The 20,588-nt window shown below is 37.6% G+C and overlaps 2 protein-coding genes across 2 annotated transcripts in view; one reads left to right on the forward strand and one right to left on the reverse strand.

Moving 5' to 3' along the window:
- LOC148959421 (protein sidekick-1-like) overlaps positions 1-17,611 on the reverse strand; it is a 33,755-nt gene extending 16,144 nt beyond the window's left edge. The window contains exons 1-2 of the mRNA XM_089110393.1: positions 17,547-17,611; positions 15,315-15,421 (exon numbers count right to left, since the gene is read on the reverse strand). Of these exons, the coding sequence (XP_088966519.1) occupies positions 15,315-15,402 (88 nt within the window). The 5' untranslated portion in view covers positions 15,403-15,421; positions 17,547-17,611. The remainder of the gene's footprint in view (positions 1-15,314; positions 15,422-17,546) is intronic.
- LOC148959422 (uncharacterized) lies at positions 74-1,617 on the forward strand. Its single transcript, XM_089110407.1, has 2 exons — positions 74-601; positions 1,045-1,617. The coding sequence occupies exons 1-2, from the start codon at positions 84-86 to the stop codon at positions 1,388-1,390; spliced, it is 864 nt and encodes a 287-aa protein (XP_088966533.1). The 5' UTR covers positions 74-83; the 3' UTR covers positions 1,391-1,617.
- Positions 17,612-20,588: the final 2,977 nt, after the last annotated feature.

Here is a 20,588-nt window from a genome sequence, read left to right on the forward strand (position 1 = left end):
AGGTTTAATTTTTGGTTTTATTTCAGGTAACTTCAACAGCAACAAAAATGGCAACCATACTTGAAGTGTTGAGGTGTTGGTTAATGTTCTTTTGCTACAAAAGACATCATTATAACAAAGCTCCTTTGGTCTGGCTAAGTAATATTCTGTTTTGGAAGGCTAACAATCATCCACTTTTTCAAGCTCTTTTAAGCAGCCTCAATGCTTTTGATGAATACCCAGTGGAGAACTTCCACTCTCTCTTAAGATCACAAACAGTGCAATCTGATGATGCTGAACTGATCTCAAGAAAGGCCAAAGGAGTTGACAGCAACAAGACAACATCAGCTAAATTTTCATCAGCATTTGTGAGGCCAAAAAAATTTAACTTCAGCAGTTCAAAACTCAAACAGCTGAAAATCAAGGCATCCAAATTTATTTTCAACATTTTAAAAAGTATAAAGGAACAGCCAAATGCAGCATCCCAAGTCAATCGCCCAGCAAATCGGCAAAAAGGCATGACATATTGGAAACTGCCTCATATATATGGAGAAACCATTGTTTCATCGAAAGTGCTACCAGTAGGATTTCAGTTTGCAGGGAAGGAACCAAATCCTTTAAGGTTTGTAGCACCGAGAGCTAGGCAAACTGCCAAATAGATAAAAACACTTTAGCAAAAAATTTTTAAAAATTGTTTTTAGTGCATATATAAAATATAACTGTTTACAAGTATACAATATCCAAAATCATATACCCTTGGATTTGTTTCAATTCCTTGTCCTATTTACCTAGCCAATTTCAAGTTTAGAAATAAACTCTTTACTGATTATTTAAAATGAGCTGGTGTCAAAATCAATTTTTTTAGTATTGTCAAGTTAAAAATCTATAGCTACTTATCGAATAACAACTAAATGCAAAGTAAAATATGTTTTGAACCGAACACAAATTATTGCTAGGTCTCATTGTCTCATAATAATTGCCTTCAAAATTACAATAAAATGATATGCTCCACTTATACGAAATTTTTATAAAATGTCTGGAACTTAAACGAAATTTTCGTTGTAGCAAATGCGACTTAGCCGACTGTACACACCAAGAGACAGGATCTGGCATCATATTGTTCCAGACATGTGGGCACTCCTTCCACACTGAATGCTTGTCCGGTGAAGAGAAACGGGCATGTACAGTTTGCAGTGAGGAGATTCTCAAGGCCATGAAGACCCTAGCCTCAACAGCGAAGGAATCTATCTTCAATCCAGACATAAAAGAAACTCCAACGTCGAATACGCACGAAGATGATGACATTACCGATGATGAAATTGTGGAAGAAGACAACCTGGACGCTGGAGAATCGTGCCTACAAATTCAACAAGAAATTTGTAGCTGGGGCCTTATAAATGGTCCTATTTGAATTATTAAAAACTCGAAAATCGATTTTACTAAAGACAGAAAGGTGGCCTAGGCCTCTAAACTATGCTATAAATTATTGATACAGTAAACTCTAGTTGTTTTCACTCCATTTAAATTTCGACCAAAACATGTGAAAATTGTAATCAAAGCCCCGTGGGTATTAACATTCTGCTTCATCCAGCTACAACCCCCCATGCAACATTTTGTGTTTCTATGACTAGAGTTTACAGTATCGCTGCACGTGAAAATACCTGTTGCCAATCCATCACAGATTCAAAACTCTTTGCAATAGTTTTCCCGTCAAAATACAGCTCCCTGTAGAATAAACTCAGCAAAACACGTCTGTCAAATCCCAGAATTCAACCATGATAACACGGAAAAGGCCGATGGCGCAAGATTTGACAATTCCCTCCATAACTTTCGCAAAACTTGAGATCGCGCGTTTGCTCTTTCTGGAAATGTGCGTCGGGGTCATTGGATTAAAATAGCCAAGTTTTATCCCATTCCCCCACTGTATGTGTGATCAGATTCTTTTTAAAGGGAGGGGGTTCATGAGGCCAAAAAACGTGCTTCTCGAAGACTTTCTCGCAACCTTATTGGCTCAGTTCGAAGACGATTCCCGTGGCGGTGATTCCTTTCCTAGCCAATCAAGATTTGACGCTTATGCTTATCAGCGTAGATGGTAGATTCATTGACAGCTTTTAGTGACGTAGCTAGAAAATTTAGGATATAGTTATGTCGCCAGGTGTATCGGCCTTGTTCCAGATATGTTTTGCAGCCAGCAACAACATGAAGGAGGGTTTCTGGCAGAAAACATAAAGAACAGTCAGAGGTCTGGCTCAAGTTCCATTTTTTCAGGTTTTTCTGTGTGGCAAGGGCATTGTTCAGGTACCTTATGGTGAAATTGAAAATATTATGAGGCATGCTACTTTGCACCTTGGACCAAAGTTTGTTTATTTGTGGAAGATTCTGGAAGAGATGTGATAATAAAGATCCTTGGGAGGTTAGGATGTTTTGCAGACGATCTTTATGCTCATGCTGGACAGCCTTTAATGCTTCTTTGGTGTTCCTATATATATCATATTGTATATTTGTGCCACTGCTGGTATTTTTCCATAAAGAGCAAATGTTATCGTTTGGTGAAGATTTCAAACTGTTTGACACTGTAGGAATTTGGTGGATGGTAAAGTTAGGCTGAGTCCAAACTGGTTTTTAGAAAGAATAATGCTACTCAAGGTAGCACTTATTGGGAGGTCGAGCCACTGGCGGATGCATTTGGATACAAGGTTGTCAAGATTCTCGACAACCCACGTCTTTGAAAGATCTGCTACAGTAAGGTTCCAGGAAATTTTAGAAAGAGCGAAGTTGTGATAAAGACGTAGCTTATTTTTTGCATGAAGAGGCTGGGAATCGATTTGTTTAAGCATGTTTGACAGTGATGATAAAAGGTCAGATTTATGTTCTTGGTTTGTCATTTCAAAGTCAAAATGACGACCGAGGTACTTGAAAGAGTTTCCATTCGAGACAGATGGGATAGGTTTGTTGTTTATGAAAAGCTTAGGTTGATACTGAAGAGAACGTGTGGAAAATTTCTTTATTCCAAAAGTGATGCATTTATCGACACGTATGATCATGTTAGCCCATTGGCACCAGCGAGTGAAACAATTCAGTGGAAGTTGGTTTTCTTTCTCATTGCTGATGATAACGGCAGCATCGTCTGCGAATTGAAACCAATGGACTGGTTGAAACATACGGTCGTTTTGATCAGGTAGGGAAAACCCCAACTGTTTGTATTTTTCAGCTTTTATGTACTGTATGAATGTGTTGAAGCATAGATTAAATAGCAGGGGACTGAGGCAGTCGCCTTGAAGCACACCACGACGGACTGGAATAGCAGGAGTATTATAGTGGCTTGTGATGAAAGAGGTTTTAAAATCGGTGTAAAGGCTAGATATAAGAAGCTGTATGTTGTCAGGGATATGATGATAAGACAGTATAGTGGGTATCAAATTATGATGTACTTCGCCAAAGGCATTTTTGAGATCAAGAAGAGTGACAACCAGCGAGCGCTGTTTTGTACGTGCTTTGTCGATAATGTGAGCCATCATTGAAGTATGCTCAAGAGTTCCAGAGATGTTAGACGTGAAGCCTTTTTGAATTTGATGTTCAATATAGCCATTTATTTTAAGAAAATCAAACATGAAGTCACGCAAGCAAGAAGTAAATATTTTTAGTGGTACTGACTCAAGTGTTATGGGCCTGAAATTAGATGGATCTTCCACGCTATCCTTTTTGTGGATCAAGATAGTGCATGCCTTTTTCCATTCATTTGGAATATCTCCGGAAAGCCATATAACACGGAAAATTTCAGTAAGTTTACTACGTAGATAAGGAAAATGTTTGAAGACAATGATAGAGATCTGTAGTGATTTTAATATTGTAAATAAGGCCATATTCCTACTTCATGCCATCACCATGACATCCAACTACGGCATTCACAGCATCACCTAGCACATGACATTCCCTTCACCATTGATCACACGTTCACACATCTATGTCATGCTGATTTCTTCCCAAGTCTAGATCTTTCCTTCTCCATTGCATCATCATTACATCACCACAACACATCATTACTCAGCACATTTATTTTGTATATAAGTATGTTAATTTGTATGTAAGTCAGTCAAGTCAGTCAAGTTCAGTTCAGATCAGAGTTATACAGCAATACACTGTCTCTCTCACTGGCTCCGTGTTCTCTGCACGTTAAATAAGATTCGTCGAAGTAACACCAACGATAGAAAGTCACAGGACAAGATAGGAACCATTTCAATTCTTGCTAAATAATATCGTTCCTATAGATCTTATCCAAGGGGCAAGGAGAAGCAGAAGTCTTCATTCGGCGAATTATTGTTGTAATTTTCTGATATGAAGGAGGTTCCGACGGAAAAGGGCGATTAGGCTCTTGAAAAGTGGGTATCCAAGATGGTATTGAAAAACATTGCTTTGGTGAAAGAGAGGAAAGAGCTTTTAGAAAGTACTGAGTGCATATATCATTAGGAAATGTTGGGAGAATGAATGAACTGGTCTTGAGGATGCGTTTAACGTAACCCCAGAAATTTTTTGAGATGAACTTATCATGATCAGCAATATGAGTAGTGTTAGAAATCATAGAACAGCCGTTGATCTTGTGACGCAATAGATGAGAGACGTATTTAATTTCTAAAAGAGTAGCATTGTTCATCTTCAGCAATTTTAAGTCCTTTTTATGTTCCTTGGCTTTTCGATCTTGATATTTCGCGACCAGATCGTTGGAAATAATGTCGATGGTACCACAAGTTTCTTTAAAATAGTTATAAATTGAGTTATTCATCGAGGTTATTGCTTCGTTGATGGTGCACGGTTCCAATGGGAGATTTGATAAAGTAGATTTGAAATATTCGTTTGCAATTGGCACCATCGGTTGAAAGTTTCGGTTGAAATTGGAGGGATCGCGTAGAGTGTTTCTTGACACCAAAGGTAACACATTTGTCAACCCTGACAATAAAGTTTGCCCATTGGCACCATCTGGTAAAGCAGTTTAATAAGAGTTGGTTCTCCTTTTCTCCACTGGTAACAACAGCAGCATTATCAGCAAACTGAAACCAGTGTACTGGCTGAGACATGCGGTCATTACCATAATAGGAGGAGAAACCAAGCTGCTTATATTTATCTGATTTGATGTATTGCATGAACGTGTTGAAGCAAAGGTTGAAAAGAAGGGGGCTGACAAATCTCACTATTACAAGGTAATTTGTAACTGGCTAGCCTGTTTTTACAAAATAAGACTATTACAATCGTAGTAAAGAGAAAAGAAAAAAAAACGTTAAAAGGGGAGTAGCTCTGGGTTAGTCCATGTTTTGTTCCTACAGCAAAAAATGTAATAGGTGGTACGAATGGATATCGTTGAAAGCTTAGAAATGAGATATCGTTTGTGTTGATCATCGATGGAAAGAGAGTCACACATTTCTAGGAATGAGCTGCATGAGTCGCCGAAGATGCCAAGAGAGCTGATGGAGAGATTTACAAATATGATAGATTTGAACCTTGGTCTTAGATCTGAGACAAGGCGAGCATATTTTGAACGTTTCCTTTCTGCATTGCAGTTAAGGTTAGTTTCAAATCCTATCGTTAGTTCCAAAACATAAAGAATGTTTTCCTTTGTACGCAGAAGTAGATCTGGGCGCAGATTGTCTCCAGTTATGATGGATGGTGAGGAGAAGCCAGGTATATCGGCAAAAAGAGAGGATCCCTCTATTGCTTTCAAGGAGGTTGCAAGAAAATTTAGAGCAGAATTATGACGCCAGGTATAACGACCTTGTTCGAGATAAACTTTGCAGCCTGCAACGACATGGAGTAAAGTTTCGGGAAGAAGGCAGAATTCGCAATCAGATGATTGGCTTAGGTTCCAAAGGCTTAGATTTTTGCGCGTAGGGAGAGTATTGTTCAGGTACTTGATGGTGAAGTTGAAGATGTTCGTGGGTAGGTTGCTCTGCACAACAGACCAAAGACCATTGAGCTTTTTAAGAGACTGGTCCAACAGAAATGAAATAATAGCACCCTGGGATAGTAATTGGTGTGCCAAGCGCTCTCTACTGTCTGATTTTACTGCTTTCAGTACATCTTTGGTGTTACGGTAAATGTCGTATTGCAGATTCATCCCACTACTGGTGTTTTTCCATAAAGCTTGAATGTTTGTGTTAGGAGAAGTTCGGAGGGCATTGCGTAAAACAGTTTGGCATTGAGTGAATTTGAGACCAAATTGATTTTTAGAAAGAACTATACTAGTTAAAGTAGCACTTATGGGAAGATCAAGCCACTGGCGAATGTATTTAGAGACAAGATTATCGCGGTTCTCAATGACCCAGGTCTTCGATAGGTCTGCAACAGTGAAGTGCCAAGAAACTTTGGACAATACATATCTGTGGTACAATAGAAGTTTATTTTTGGGATGCAGAGGCAAGTCATCAATTTCTTTCAGAAGGCTGGGAAACATTGATAGCAGTTTTTCTTTATGACTGCCATTGGTCATTTCGAAGTCAAAGAAGCGGCCAAGGTATTTGAAAGATTCTCCATTTTTAACAACAGGCACGCTTTGGTTGTTCACGAAAAGCTTTGGCTGGAACTGAAGAGATCTTGTCGAATATTTCTTAATGCCAAAGGTGACACATTTATCAACCCTTATTACAAAGTTTGCCCACTGACACCATCTTGTAAAGCAGTTTAACAGGAGTTGGTTCTCCTTTTCACCACTAGTAACAACCGCAGCATCATCAGCAAATTGGAACCAATGCACTGGTTGGAACATGCGGTCGTTTTCGTCGTGGGGAGAGAAGCCAAGCTGTTTATATTTCTCTGCTTTTATGTATTGAATATACGTATTGAAGCATAGATTAAAGATAAGAGGGCTGAGGCAGTCACCTTGAAGAACACCACGACAAACGGGAATGGCAGGGGTTTGGAATGTATCTGTGAGGATAGAGGTCTTGAAGCCCGAATATAAGCTGGAGACCAGAGCCTGAATATGAGATGGTATATGATGGTACGAAAGAATAGTGGGAATCAAATTATGGTGGACCTCGCCGAAAGCATTTTTGAGATCAAGCAGGGTAACAACCAAAGAGCGCTGTTTTGTGCGAGCTTTATTTATCATATGACCCATAAGTGCCGTGTGTTCTAAAGTACCTGATATCTTGGGAGTGAAGCCTTTTTGAATTTGGCTTTCAATGAAACCATTTTGTTTCAGAAAGTTGAAAACAGAGTTACGTAGGCAGGAGGTGAAGATTTTCAAGGGAACAGATTCTAAGGTTATTGGTCTGAAGTTAGAAGGATCATCTCTATTGTCTTTTTTGTGGATCAATATCGTTGATGCTTTTTTCCATTCGGATGGAACACTGCCAGATACCCAAATGCTATGAATAATTTTGGTGAGGAAAGATCGTAGGTAAGGGCAACGTTTGAAACAAATGATGGATATCTTATCATGGGGACAGGGAGAAGTGGAGGATTTCATGCAACGTATAATAGAAGTTATCACTTGATATGATGGAGGTTGTGTGTCAAATGGATAGGATGGTTCATCGAAAGAAGGTATCCAAGAAGGAATAGTGAATCGTTTATTTGGATAAAGGGCAGAAAAAGCATTACTAAAGTACTCGGTGCACCGCGTAGCAGAAAATGATGGCAGAAGTGATGACTTACTTTGAAAAAAGCGTTTGACGTAACTCCAAAAATTTTTAGCGATGTATATATCATGATCAATTGTGTCAGAGGTATTTGTTTGTAGAATGTTTGTCTTGAGCTTCTTTCGAATAAGTTCAGATAGGTATTTAATTTCAAGAATGGGGGCTTTAGAATATTTAAGAGCCTTTAATTGTTTTTTCAAGCTTTTAATTGAGTGGTCCTTGTATTTTGTAGACAGGTCTTTGTTGCAGTTTTCAATCACACCACATGTGTCCCTAAAATAATCATAAATCGAATCCATCATCAACCTGGTAACGTTATCAACTGATGACTCATTTATGGACACATCTACAAGTGCAGATTGAAAATACGAGTTGGCGAGTAACCATTCATTGTCAGAACTAGGTAGGCGAATTCCTTGCTTTATTTCAAAATATTCCCCAAGAGGCACATCAGGGTTGTCATTGGTATCCAGATCATCATCAGTCACAATTTCATGCAGTTGCTCTTCGCCAAGCCCTTTCAAAACCTTACAATTTCTCTGATGAATGCGGAGGCCTTTGATCCCTTTGCAGGACTTGCCACAGCAGCACTTAACACACTGTTGACTGTTCAAAACAACAGAATTTGATCTGGTGTTAATCAATGGAATGTTAATTGCTCCATCGGGTCCAGTATCTTTGCTGTGAATCTGTCGTTTACAGCGCCATTGATGTCGGCCTAACGTAACAAAGTCCCTTCCACAAAACGAACAAATGGTAAATAGAATGAGAATTGAGATAATATAAGATCGAACCATGTCTTTCCAAAATCCTTTAACCGTTATTGATCGATTGACTGAAACAATTTATAGAAACAAATAAATCCAGGCTTGATAAACGAAGTTAAACCGGAGCCGTGTACAGCAGCGTCCGCACGCGACCGCTCTACGACTATAATGGAAACTTTTTATTTTGAATTCCTGTTAAAACTACAATTACAAATCTCACTATTACAAGGTAATTTGTAACTGGCTAGCCTGTGTTTACAAAATAAAAACTATTACATCGTAGTAATGAGAAAAAAAAAATTGTTAAAAGGGGTGTAGCTCTGGATTAGTCCAAGTTTTGTTTCTACAGCAGAATATATAGTATGTGGTGCGAATGGAGATGCTTGTAAGTTTGGAGATGAGGTAGCGTTTCTGTTGATGGTCAATGGACAAAGAGTCACACATGTCGATGAATGAGCTGCAGGAGTCGCCAAAAATACCAAGTGAACTGATGGAAAGATTGACAAACGAGACTGACTTAAACTGACGTTTTAAGTCAGATACGAGGGTGGCATATTTCCCTGGCTTTCTGACAGCATTGCAGTTGAGATTTGTTTCAAAGCCTATGGTTAGCTCTAAAACGTACAGACAGTTTTCCTTAGTTTTGAGAAGTAAATCAGGGCGTAGTTGATCACCAGTTATGATAGAAGGGGAAAGAAAGCCTGGTAAATCTGCGTAGAGAGAAGACCCATTTATTGCTTGGAAGGAAGTGGCTAGAAAGTTTAATGCAGAATTATGACGCCAAGTATAGCGTCCTTGGTCAAGGTACACTTTGCATCCAGCAACAACGTGTAGAAGTGTTTCTGGAAGAAGACAGAATTCACAGTCAGATGTTTGACTAAGGTTCCATTTCAGCAGATTTTTTCGAGTTGGAAGAGTGTTGTTAAGATACTTGATGGTAAAGTTAAAGATGTTACTAGGCAAATTGCTCTGTGTACTTGACCAAATACCGTTCAGCTTTTCCAGTGAATGTTTCAGTAGGAAGGTAATTGTGGCTCCCTGAGATGTTAAGTTTTGGGAGAGACGTTCTTTGTTGTCTGATTTGACAGCCTTTAATACCTCTTTAGTATTACGATAGATGTCGTACTGTAGGTTCGTGCCATGACTGGTGTTTTTCCATAGGGTTTGAATGTCAATATTAGGAGAAGATTTTAGGGCATTGCGACAGACAGTTTGGCATTGCGTGAATTTGATAGAAGGCAGTTGTAGATTTAGGCCAAACTGATTTTTTGAGAGGATTATTCCACTCAATGTTGCAGAAACAGGAAGATCAAGCCACTGGCGAATGTAATTGGAAACAAGATTGTCTAGGTTTTGGACAACCCAGGTCTTTGGTAGATCTGCAACAGTAAAATGCCATGAAACTTTTGACAGAATATAACGATGGTATAATAGCAGTTTGTTTTTAGGATGGAGAGGTAAGTCGTCAATATCCTTCATAAGAGTAGAGAAAAGAGAAACGAGTTTAGGTTTATGATCTTGGTTACTCATTTCAAAATCAAAGAAACGACCAAGATACTTAAAGGAATCGCCATTTTTGACAGCAGGCACTATTTGGTTACAGATGAAAAGTTTCGATTGAAATTGGAGGGATCGCGTAGAGTGTTTCTTGACACCAAAGGTAACACATTTGTCAACCCTGACAATGAAGTTTGCCCATTGGCACCATCTGGTAAAGCAGTTTAATAAGAGTTGGTTCTCCTTTTCTCCACTGGTAACAACAGCAGCATTATCAGCAAACTGAAACCAGTGTACTGGCTGAGACATGCGGTCATTACCATAATGGGAGGAGAAACCAAGCTGCTTATATTTATCTGATTTGATGTATTGCATGAACGTGTTGAAGCAAAGGTTGAAAAGAAGGGGGCTGAGGCAGTCACCTTGCAATACGCCGCGGCGAACGGGAATTGCAGGGGTTTGGAATTTATCAGTTATGATACAGGTCTTAAAATCTAGATATAAGCTTGAGATCAATGATTGAATTTCCGAAGGTATATGATGATAAGCAAGAATAGCTGGTATCAGCTTGTGGTGAACTTCGCCAAAGGCGTTTTTAAGATCCAGCAAAGATACCACTAAAGATCGTTGCTTAATGCGAGCTTTATTTATTAAATGGCTCATCATTGCTGTGTGCTCTAATGTACCTGATACTTTTGAGGTGAAGCCTTTTTGGATTTGGTGCTCGATGAAGCCATTGTGTTTCAGAAAAGTGAAGATGGAGTCACGTAAGCAAGAAGTGAATATTTTTAAGGGCACCGATTCTAAAGTGATTGGCCTGAAATTTGATGGATCGTCTGTGCTGTCTTTTTTGTGAATCAAGATAGTGGAGGCCTTTTTCCATTCGGATGGTACCTTACCTGAAAGCCAGACAACACGAATTATTTCAGTAAGAAAAGAACGAAGATAGGGACTTCGTTTGAAATAGATGATGGATATCTTATCAAGAGGACAGGGAGAAGTAGAAGCTTTCATACGCCTTATGATAGAAGTAATGGTTTTGTAACTAGGTGGCTCTAGATCAAATGAATAAGATGGTTCATTGAAAGTAGGGATCCATGAAGGAATGGTGAAATTATTGTTAGGGGCGATGGCAGAAAATGTTTTGACAAAGTATTCGGTACATCCTGCAGCAGAAAAAGTTGGAAGAGCTGAAGTTTCATATTGTAGAGTGCGTTTGACTTAATTCCAGAAATTTTTGGAGATGTAACGGTCGTGGTTTGTTATATTGGAAGATTTAGAGGGTGAGATGTGTTTTTTGATTTTATTGCGAAGAAGGTTAGAGACAAACTTAATTTCAATTAAAGGAGCATTAGAATGTTTCAAAGTTCTGAGTTCTTTTTTCAAATTCTTGGCAGTGGAATTGGAGTATTTTTCTTTGAGATCTTCGTTGCAGCATTCCATTGTTCCACAGGTTTCTTTAAAGTAACTGTAGATGGTTTCGTTCATTAATTGGATAACACGATCAACCGGTGACGCATCGACAGAAATACTTGAAAAGACAGAGTGGAAATATTGGTTAGCTAACAGCCATTCCTGGTCAGATCTTGGAAGACGAATTCCAGGCTTGATTTCGAAATAATCCCCAAGTGGAATATCGGTGTGACTGTCGTTATTCTCAAGGTCAGCATCGTTCACAACCTCAAACAATTGCTCTTCATCAAAGCCTTTAATGACTCTGCAGTTCCTTTGATGGATGCGGAGCCCCTTTATTCCTTTGCATGACTTGCCGCAAGAACACTTTACACAGCTTTCGTTGTTAATGGCTGCATCGCGATTTCCGGAGTCAATGAGCGGAGTGTTAATGCTCCCACTGGGACCAGTATGATTGGTTTGAACCCTTCGCTTGCAACGCCATGCATGCCGGCCTAACGAGCTAAAATCTTTTTCACAAAACGAACAAATCACGAATAAAATCAAAAGATAAACGATAGATGATGACAATAATAATAATAATAATGACAATAATAATAATAAAATTACATATTTATACAGGATACGCTTTTTCAGTACAAGTAAAGTACTGCTATCAATAAGGGTCCTGTTTTAAGTAAAAAATTTAAAAGCTAAAATATTATACGATTATCGTGCAAAGCTTAGATTATCTATTTTGCGTTTAAAGTTTACAAAGAAAGATTTGTTCTGAAGGTCGGATGACAATCCATTAAAAATTAGTGCTCCTTGAAAGACAAACGTTTTTCTTTCTGCTTCTGTTTTAACTTTTGGCAATATCAGACGTGAGCATTTTCCTCGAGTATCCTCGCTATGTATAAAACGCTGAAACATGTTTCGCAGTGGTGGAGGGCAAGAATCATTTAAAGACTTAAACACGTCGATCGATACTAGTTTTTTCCGGATTTGATCCAATGTGTCCATCTTCAGGGTCGTGTTCTTAGTACGAGCTATGATATTATGGTCTCTGTCTTGGATTGACTGCACCTTTACTTGGCACTTTCACCTACGCTTAGATTAATGGGATAGCAGTAGAGTAGCACAGGCCTTATCATAACGCTATTTATTTTCTCCACAACAAGTGGAGAGATGTTGGGACGAATTATTTGCAAGAGTTTTACCCGATTTGAGGCTCGCTTGTAGATCTTGTCAGTTTGCATACTCATTGTTAGGTGACTGTCAAGGGTGATTCCCAGATATTCATAGCTCGTAGTTTGGTTTATCGGAGTGCCATTCAGAGAGACATTACACGACGGTTGTTTCGCTAGTTTTTGATTTGTACCGTAGATAACGAGTTTAGTTTAGCCTTTTTTGAGATTCCGTATTAGATTATTAGTAGAGAGTGCGGATAAAAAACCGACCCGAGCGAGGCTCAAACTCACGACCCTTGACTTTGTACGTCAAGTGCTCAACCACTGAGCTTTCGGGTCGTGCTCTCAAGCCATCACCCAAGGCCGAGTCATTCACCCGCACTGCCCCTCTCTTTTACCAGTTACACAGGGGAGCCATCGCAACTCCATCACAAAGTGCAGAGGACCTGAAAGGTGAGAGAGGACTGCCCACACCAGGAGGGCCATCGTAGTCGCACCACTGGATAGAGACTTATCGTTCGCAAACCATTTACCAACTAAGTTTGCCTCTTGATTCAGGACTTCTTCAAAAGCCTCTACTGACTTTTTCGAGAAGAATATCACTGTGTCATCTGCATACACAAGAATTTTTGTTTATTCTCGTCGCGTTGCGGTGTTCCTTATACACTACTATAATAGGTGATTAGTGTACGAAAAAACAGTCTTCATTTCATTATAAAAATTGTTGGGGATACGAGCTGAAACGGCTATTGTCTTTCATTTTGTTTGTGGCTCAAAAATTAAATCCAATCAGAGAAAAGTGTATTAATAGAGCATGCGCAGTCGCTTCCATTTTGCCGCGAAATACTTGTTTCATATCTCGCTTCTCGCAGCTTCACTCGCTTGGATGAAACTAGAGTTGCACGATGTTTTATCATTCTGTTGTTGTTTATAAAGTACCTTTCTCGTAGAGGCCTAGATGGAGTGGCCCTCTAAGCAAAATTAGGCTACAGCACACAGAAAATTAGTCTTGTGTTTGTAGCTGGCTTTATTATGAACCGAAGGAATTGTCATGGCGGGGTTCCGGGTGCATAGCAGAATTGTTCTGTTATGTTTATCTATCAAGAAGTCTTTGAAAGCATTGTTATAATGAGGACTGCGAAATAAATAAAATGGACATCGGGTATTATCACTGTAAATTTGGGAACTATTTTGGCTATACACAATCTTGAACGGAAAAATATTTTATGACTGGGCCTAACAACATAAATGAAATTGCATCATTGAGCAGAGCTTCAATGTCAACCAAAGCCTTGATATTTATATTTTCGGTTATCTAAGCCCAATTACGACCAACAAATCCGTAGGAAACTAGATAACGCATGGGCTCAGACACAGGTTGGAAAGAATGGGGCAAGGAAGATTTTAACAATCATAACCAAAGATCTTTAAAAAAGCGTTATTCTTTCCCTAATGAGTGGGGGCTCCCCCCAATGGCCCCCTTTGTCAGAGGCTCTGTAGCACCCCCTGCTTGCAGTTGAGATATTCAAATTTACCCCCATTCCGGTAAGTCTTTGATTGTGAAGAAAGGCAAAGTATTCAAACTCTTCATTTCTAGATTTATCCCCCCCCCTTTTTTTCTGTTGCTGACGCACAAATTAGCCAGTTTAGTTTATTATCAAAATTCTAAAATAATTTAAAATTTGCACAGTGTTCTTGGTTGTTTGAAACATGTTAATTTAAAACAACTGGCAAGGAAAATGAGAAACAACTCATTTAAACATATCACAGACAGGTCTAAATGGAGTCATATTTTTGATAAGGTTATTTGTGACTTTTAAAAAAGGAAGTGGTACTGTAACATCAAGATTACCAGAATTCTGAAGCTGTGTCTTCCTCATCCTAAGAAATCCCTTTGCCTATCTAAAATACCATAGGGTAAAAGTTTTTGGTGGGTTTTTGGTTAGCTTGCATTTCACTGAACAGAACAGTGAAATATTACTTTAGTTATCAAAATGGGAAACTTGAGGGTGGACAGATCACTTTAGGGTATTCACAGTTAAACAAACATCCCCTTTAAATCATGCACACAGTTCAGTTCAGTTCAGTTTTATTTTAAATTCCACTGGATACATACACTTGTTGCAAATTAGAAATTATCCAAGCTTAAAAGTATAAACAATGTAAAAGGAAGTTAAATAATATAAACGTAACATAACAAATACAGAGTAGAGGAGAAACAAGCTAGTATTGTAAACAGGGAATTATTTAAAGGAGGAAACTTTCTCAAATCTGCAAAAAAACACAAATCTGCAAAAATGAGAAATGGTCAATCAGATAACTCCAGTGAATGTCATATGTTCTTGATTTGTAAGGGAAAGTGAAGGAAAATTCAAGTAATAGAAACATAATTTATTGGTTCTTATGAGGTAACCTATAGCATTTTAAGCACTAGTTTTTGACTGCTGAACTTATAAAAATTGCTTACTTAAAGCATGCAGCCTTTCTAAATAGCAGAGCGAGTGACAGACTTCCTCTTTTATCTTTCTGCATTAAAATGAAACCTTCTGTCTTTCATACTTTGAACTGGAGTTACAGTGTTAGTGAACAAATTCATATTGGGGGGAGAGGTGCTGCCCGTAGTGTTACTTCCCATTCTGCAAATAGTTATAAAGGAAATGTAGTAGAGTATTATTGAAAATACACTACTTGCACAAACTGTAGTTATGATGTTCTATCAATAATCTAAGGTGCTATCAACATCAGTGATGTACGCTATATTACGTTATAAACTTAAACAAGGCTTTCTAGGCTCAATGGAAAATAAATAAATGATTCGTTAGCAAAAGAACTTCTGTTAAGTTCCTGTAACAACTTACTTGATGGTAACGAAGTGCCCTCTGTTCCGCGAACCATCGATGCCATTAAAGTGGCATACAACTGAAACAATCTTGAAAATTTAACCATCGTGTCGTATTTTCAAACCCTGATAAAAAAATTCTTGCTTAGTACGTTCAGAGCTCAGTCTGAGTGGTCGTTAATTAATATACATTTCATCAGACTGTACAAATGTACCTAATTTAAAGATATTTATACCTATATTTGAGATAAATCATAAGAAGATTTAAGGATGTTTTCCAGGTAATTACTTTTTAAAATTATTATGATAACCTGTATATCTTTTTGTGTCAGTTAGGCTATTGCTACACAGATGCCAAACATAGACTCTAAATCTATCATTGTTATACAGCATTTCAGTCCGTTAATTCATAAGCCAATAACTCTATTATCTCTTTTAAAGTAGTGGACAAAACGTTCTTTTGGTGGTACAAAACTTGAAAATGGCTTTGAAAAAAGCAAACATTTGAGAAAACTGGGGCTTTTCGCCTGATACTCTTCAGAGTTTGAAATGTCAGATCATAGATCTAAAACTCTACGCTAGGAAATATATATACCCAGTTGTGGATCAATATGTTAGATTTCTATTGATGTTTGAATTTCGAAGCTCTCTGGTGTGTACGATAAAGGAAGCACTCGGTCTTGGTCTTTTTAAGATTAATAGCGAGATTATTTTGCTGAAACCAGTTAGAAATCTGTCCTAGATCACTGTTTAACCTTCCTGCGATAACAACATATTTTTTACCAGCAACGTATAAAAAGAATCATCAGCATAGAGGGTCTTTTTACATTGGCTCAAAATTTTATCGATATCGTTTACGAGTAAGGAAAAAAGCAATGGACCCAATTTGAATCCTTGCGGCACTCCATAGGAAATAGCTTGACTTTCTGACAATGCTCGATCTTATCATACAATTTGCGTTCTATAAAACAGATAGCTCTCCAACCAGCAAATCTCTTGTTTTCAATACCATAATTAAGAAGTTTAGAAGGGGGCTCACACGGTCCACCGTGTCACAAGCCTTTCGCAGATCAATAAATACAACTCTAGTCATAAGGCCCCTGTCCATATTGGTTCTGATGAAATCAGATAAAAATATAACTGCTTGTCGAGTAGATGATCTCTTTCGAAAGCCAAATTATCTCTCCGAAAGCATATTATTAGCCTCAAGATAGTCATAAAGCTGATTATGCACAGCCCTCTCAAAGATTTTTGAGTGTTGACCGTGGGATTTTCTTCATAATTTGCCGTTTTCTCAGTTTTCTTGAAGATAAAAAGACAATTTTTACATTTATCAACATCTGCTATTTTATAAACATCTTTCATTGTAACCTCCCTCAAGAAAGAGTCAAAAGGCTGCATTTTTTGCTTTTGTTCTAAAACCTGTAACCTTGTTAGCCGATGGTACTTTTCAAGAAAGAGTCAAAAAGGCTGCATTTTTTGTTTTTGTTCTAAAACCTGATTAAAAATGGGATAAGCAAAGAAACATTCATCAGTTATGATCCACTATTGCTGCAGATATTTTCAGCAAGGAAGCGAAGCAGTACTTATTGTGCACCCTTAATAGACATATGCTCGCAATTTTGATTGACTTTACTTATCAGGGCTATCTGCTCCATACCGATACATCTCCTATTCTCATAAAAATTTGAGTTAATATATGACTTCGACTACAACTCAAGTAAATATGGTGTAGTCTGGGTCCACCACTTCCATTTATTCACGATTTGACGCAATAAAAAACTTGTCTTTTAATCATTCTTGTCACTTATATTCTTCTCGTCAATCCATCGTTAAACAAGTTTTGAAAAGTAATATAGATTGACACCTTTACGTCTTATGCTGGCATAAATTAAACTTCGCCAAAGATTGGGTTTACCGTGCATTTACCGTATGGATTAAACAACTAGTAATCCATGGGCCAGTATACATTCTTCTACACTAAGACAAATACTTTATCCTTTGCATAATACAGAACTTATCTAAATCCATAGTATTCAATATTGGCTAAATAAACTGCTTTTAACAACACTGCAAAGCTTAACAATGATGAATAGTTTTGTTATCTTAAAATAGATCGGAAAAATACTAGAGATTCTGATTTCGCTATCATAGAAATCTTTATCCCCCTCAGATATTCCCAAAAAACCTAGCAATACGAATTTTACTTTAGTGTTCAGAGAAATAAAGTTAAAATTGAGCAAACCGTTACCTCATCGAAAGAAGTCCTTAGAATAGTTGAAAACAACTCCTTATTCTTAAACAGTCTCAGTTGGCTTGATATCAAAAAGTGCCCTCTGTGAACAAGGCTCAAAACAGATGACTGGTGTCCTGATTTGACGACTTCAATGATAGCAATAGTAATGGTTGGAGAGTTTAAATGAATATTGTTTACATTTAACCGCTACCTGGAAACCTAAATTTTGCTTCTAAGTTTAACTTAGTTTGATGTTTGCTGGTGGTATCCATGACAAGATAGTGTCTTAAGCTAAACAAACTAGCCTGTAAAAAGTGCTTCGCATAAACCCTCCAACCAATAAGGAGCTTAGGCTTTAGATCGGGGACACAATCTCTTTTTCATAGATAAAAGCATGACTTTAATGCCATAGCTATAGGTCACATGATGACTTTTCATTTGATTTACATTTGATTTCATTTGAATTTTGATTTACTGATTACACATTGTCTATTAGAAATCTTTTAAAACATACAGGAAATTCTATGAACGAACTGTGGTATTTATTAGGACTTCATATTAGAACCTATAGCCACGTTCTGAAATTCTATGAATCTGTGGAATCTATTTTTAGAATGTAAAATAGGCAAAAAGTTATCAAAGCCAACGTCACCCGACAGAAATTACAGTATCTTATGCTAATTTCTTACCAAGAATTGTGCACATTTTGGCCAAATGTTGTAAGTTTTAGTGAGTCCCAGATGCATTTGCTTCTCAAAAAGTTTACACAAGCTGCCATCCTTCTCAGGGCTGACGTAAGGCACTGGAAATCTTTGTGAACAGAATTGCATTTCATAACTATTTTTGCTGTAATTTCTTGAATCTGTTGAGATCGTTTAGTATTTTCGAGGATGCTTTTGCTACATTCCGTACTTAAAAATGAATTCATTATTTTACAAGACCACCCCTAGCTCTCGAGGTCCTGGAGCTGTTTGCCTCCTTGGACTTCTTCCTCTCGAAGGCCCTGGTCCTTTTAACCTAAATAATTCACAAATGTCTGTCTTCAACAAGCAATTAACCTTTATAAGCGCACCTGCTTTTCCAATAACCAATGTATTACCCCATATCCAGTATTGTCTTTTGTCTTCGTCAGCCAGGCTCGTTTTAATTAGCCTTCGTGGATGATAAGGTAAATAGTTATAAATACTAAAAAAGTGTTGTTGTTTGAAAACATTTAAACTTCGTTTGAATGTCTTCATTTCAAAATCTAGGACATCAATTTCTTTTAAAAGAAACCTTCTACTAATCAGGCACAGTTCGCTCATCTTCGACACGTAAAAGCATGAATTATTGAAAAGCAACAAAGCAAGGTCCAACTAGGATAATGGTACTGGTACATTTTAGGCCGGAATTACCTAGTTCCAAAGTAATCTACGCTGCGGAGGAACCCATCTCGAGAGCAAGCAGCGTATGCTTCCCTTCATTAAACATGGAAATTGTTTATTCTATATATATTAAAGAAGTAATTTTATTAAAAGTAGTTTGTTTATATTCGTATTATAGCTGGTAGGGAATTCGTGTATATTGACTTTTGAAAAAAAAAAAATGAAAAATAATGCTTCAGCTTGCCTTAAATAACCGTACCCCAACCCCACTTTTACGAAGCAGTGGTACAATTTCAAGTGACTGCATATAGCGGTGTTCCTTTATTGATTTCATCTACCTTCTTCTCAAAATTATATAGTACTGTTTACAGGCAAGGCAGGATTTAGTTCTCGCTTAATCAGGTGCTTTTTTACAATTTTTTAGTCCATAAGCTTATTAATTTGTTGAATTGGAATTTCAAGCACTATTAAAGCACTACTCAACCAAAATTTTAAAGTTACAATGTTCCCAAATTATCGCTGATGCTAAGTGAACTCCCAATTATATTCCTGAACCAGCAGGCCAATTTTCTTGTCTCTCATATTGTCAGGTTGGCCAAATCTCTCAGCTAAAAGTAATAAGTCTGTAAATATTTGGTCTCCGATCAATCTTACTATGGTATTGTTCTTGTTATAGATTTACTTTCTTCTTTCTTAAGCATCCTACTTGGTTTGAAGAAAATATATCATGACGCTATGACACAAGTAGAGCAAAAACCGCAATTAATACAATGGCTGCTTATATCATCGAGATTTGTTAGTTCCTCTGTAGCTAAAACAATATCAATTTTAAGTCAGATTTTATTCTAAATGAATTTTATCTTTTTTGAAAAAGTTCGAAATCCGAAAAAATGAAGGACGCACTCCATTCACCATCCCTCATCAATTTTCGCGGGATTGCCTCACTTGAGGGATTGCGAACTTTAGAATAATAGAATTCCGCCATGGTCTCGCGATCTCCGAGAGGATCTATGGCGCCTTGCAATACATAATTAAAGGGTCTACCCAAAACCACAGTCCAAAGCAGCCGTCCTCATTCTTATTAGGGAAAAGGTGAAATGTCTTGGGCGTAAATTTTGTGTACTGCAGCAAGCCATATGGCATAGGTGACTTGAAAATCAATCCTTAACAAGAACAACTCTATCGTGAGATTAAGAAGAGAACCAAAATTAACAGACCTTCTACATTTAGTTGAGCATTTTGGCCAATCACACAACATAGGTCTTTAGCCCCTGGGAGATACAAGAAGACTGGCCAGTGATTTCTTTAATAACATTGTAAATTTTTAACTTTGGTTGATTTTGTATTGAAAGTATCTTTTTGATCAATCCATATCTAGGGATGCTTTCGACAAGGTTGTAAACAAAATTGATAAATTTGGCAAACTTTGATTAGCTGAAAAAATTGTGAACGAAGCGCTTCATTGGACAAGAACAAAAATTAATACGGATTATCAACTTCAATTTTGTCAAAGAATGCTGCCACTACACGATATTAGCTAAAAGAATGCTGGAGCTATTTTGCTCTAAAATTTTTAATACTCCCAATAAGCTGCGAAAATAGGAATGGTTTATGATTCTGATAATAACTATGGTACTTATCTACATGATTAAGTCGTGTTTTAATGTTTGCGTAAGTCAGTAGCATGTAAATT

This window comes from Rhopilema esculentum, chromosome 10, assembly GCF_057945365.1.
Source record: "Rhopilema esculentum isolate cy_ngs chromosome 10, ASM5794536v1, whole genome shotgun sequence".
NCBI classification, from domain to species: domain Eukaryota; kingdom Metazoa; phylum Cnidaria; class Scyphozoa; order Rhizostomeae; family Rhizostomatidae; genus Rhopilema; species Rhopilema esculentum.

What these genes read in the sequence shown, in the direction of transcription:
- LOC148959422 (XM_089110407.1), top strand. Translation starts at nt 84, where the DNA reads ATGTTCTTTTGCTACAAAAGACATCATTATAACAAAGCTCCTTTGGTC. An exon ending in AAGGAACCAAATCCTTTAAG is followed by an intron (nt 602 to 1,044) that starts GTTTGTAGCACC and finishes TTTTCGTTGTAG; the next exon opens with CAAATGCGACTTAGCCGACT.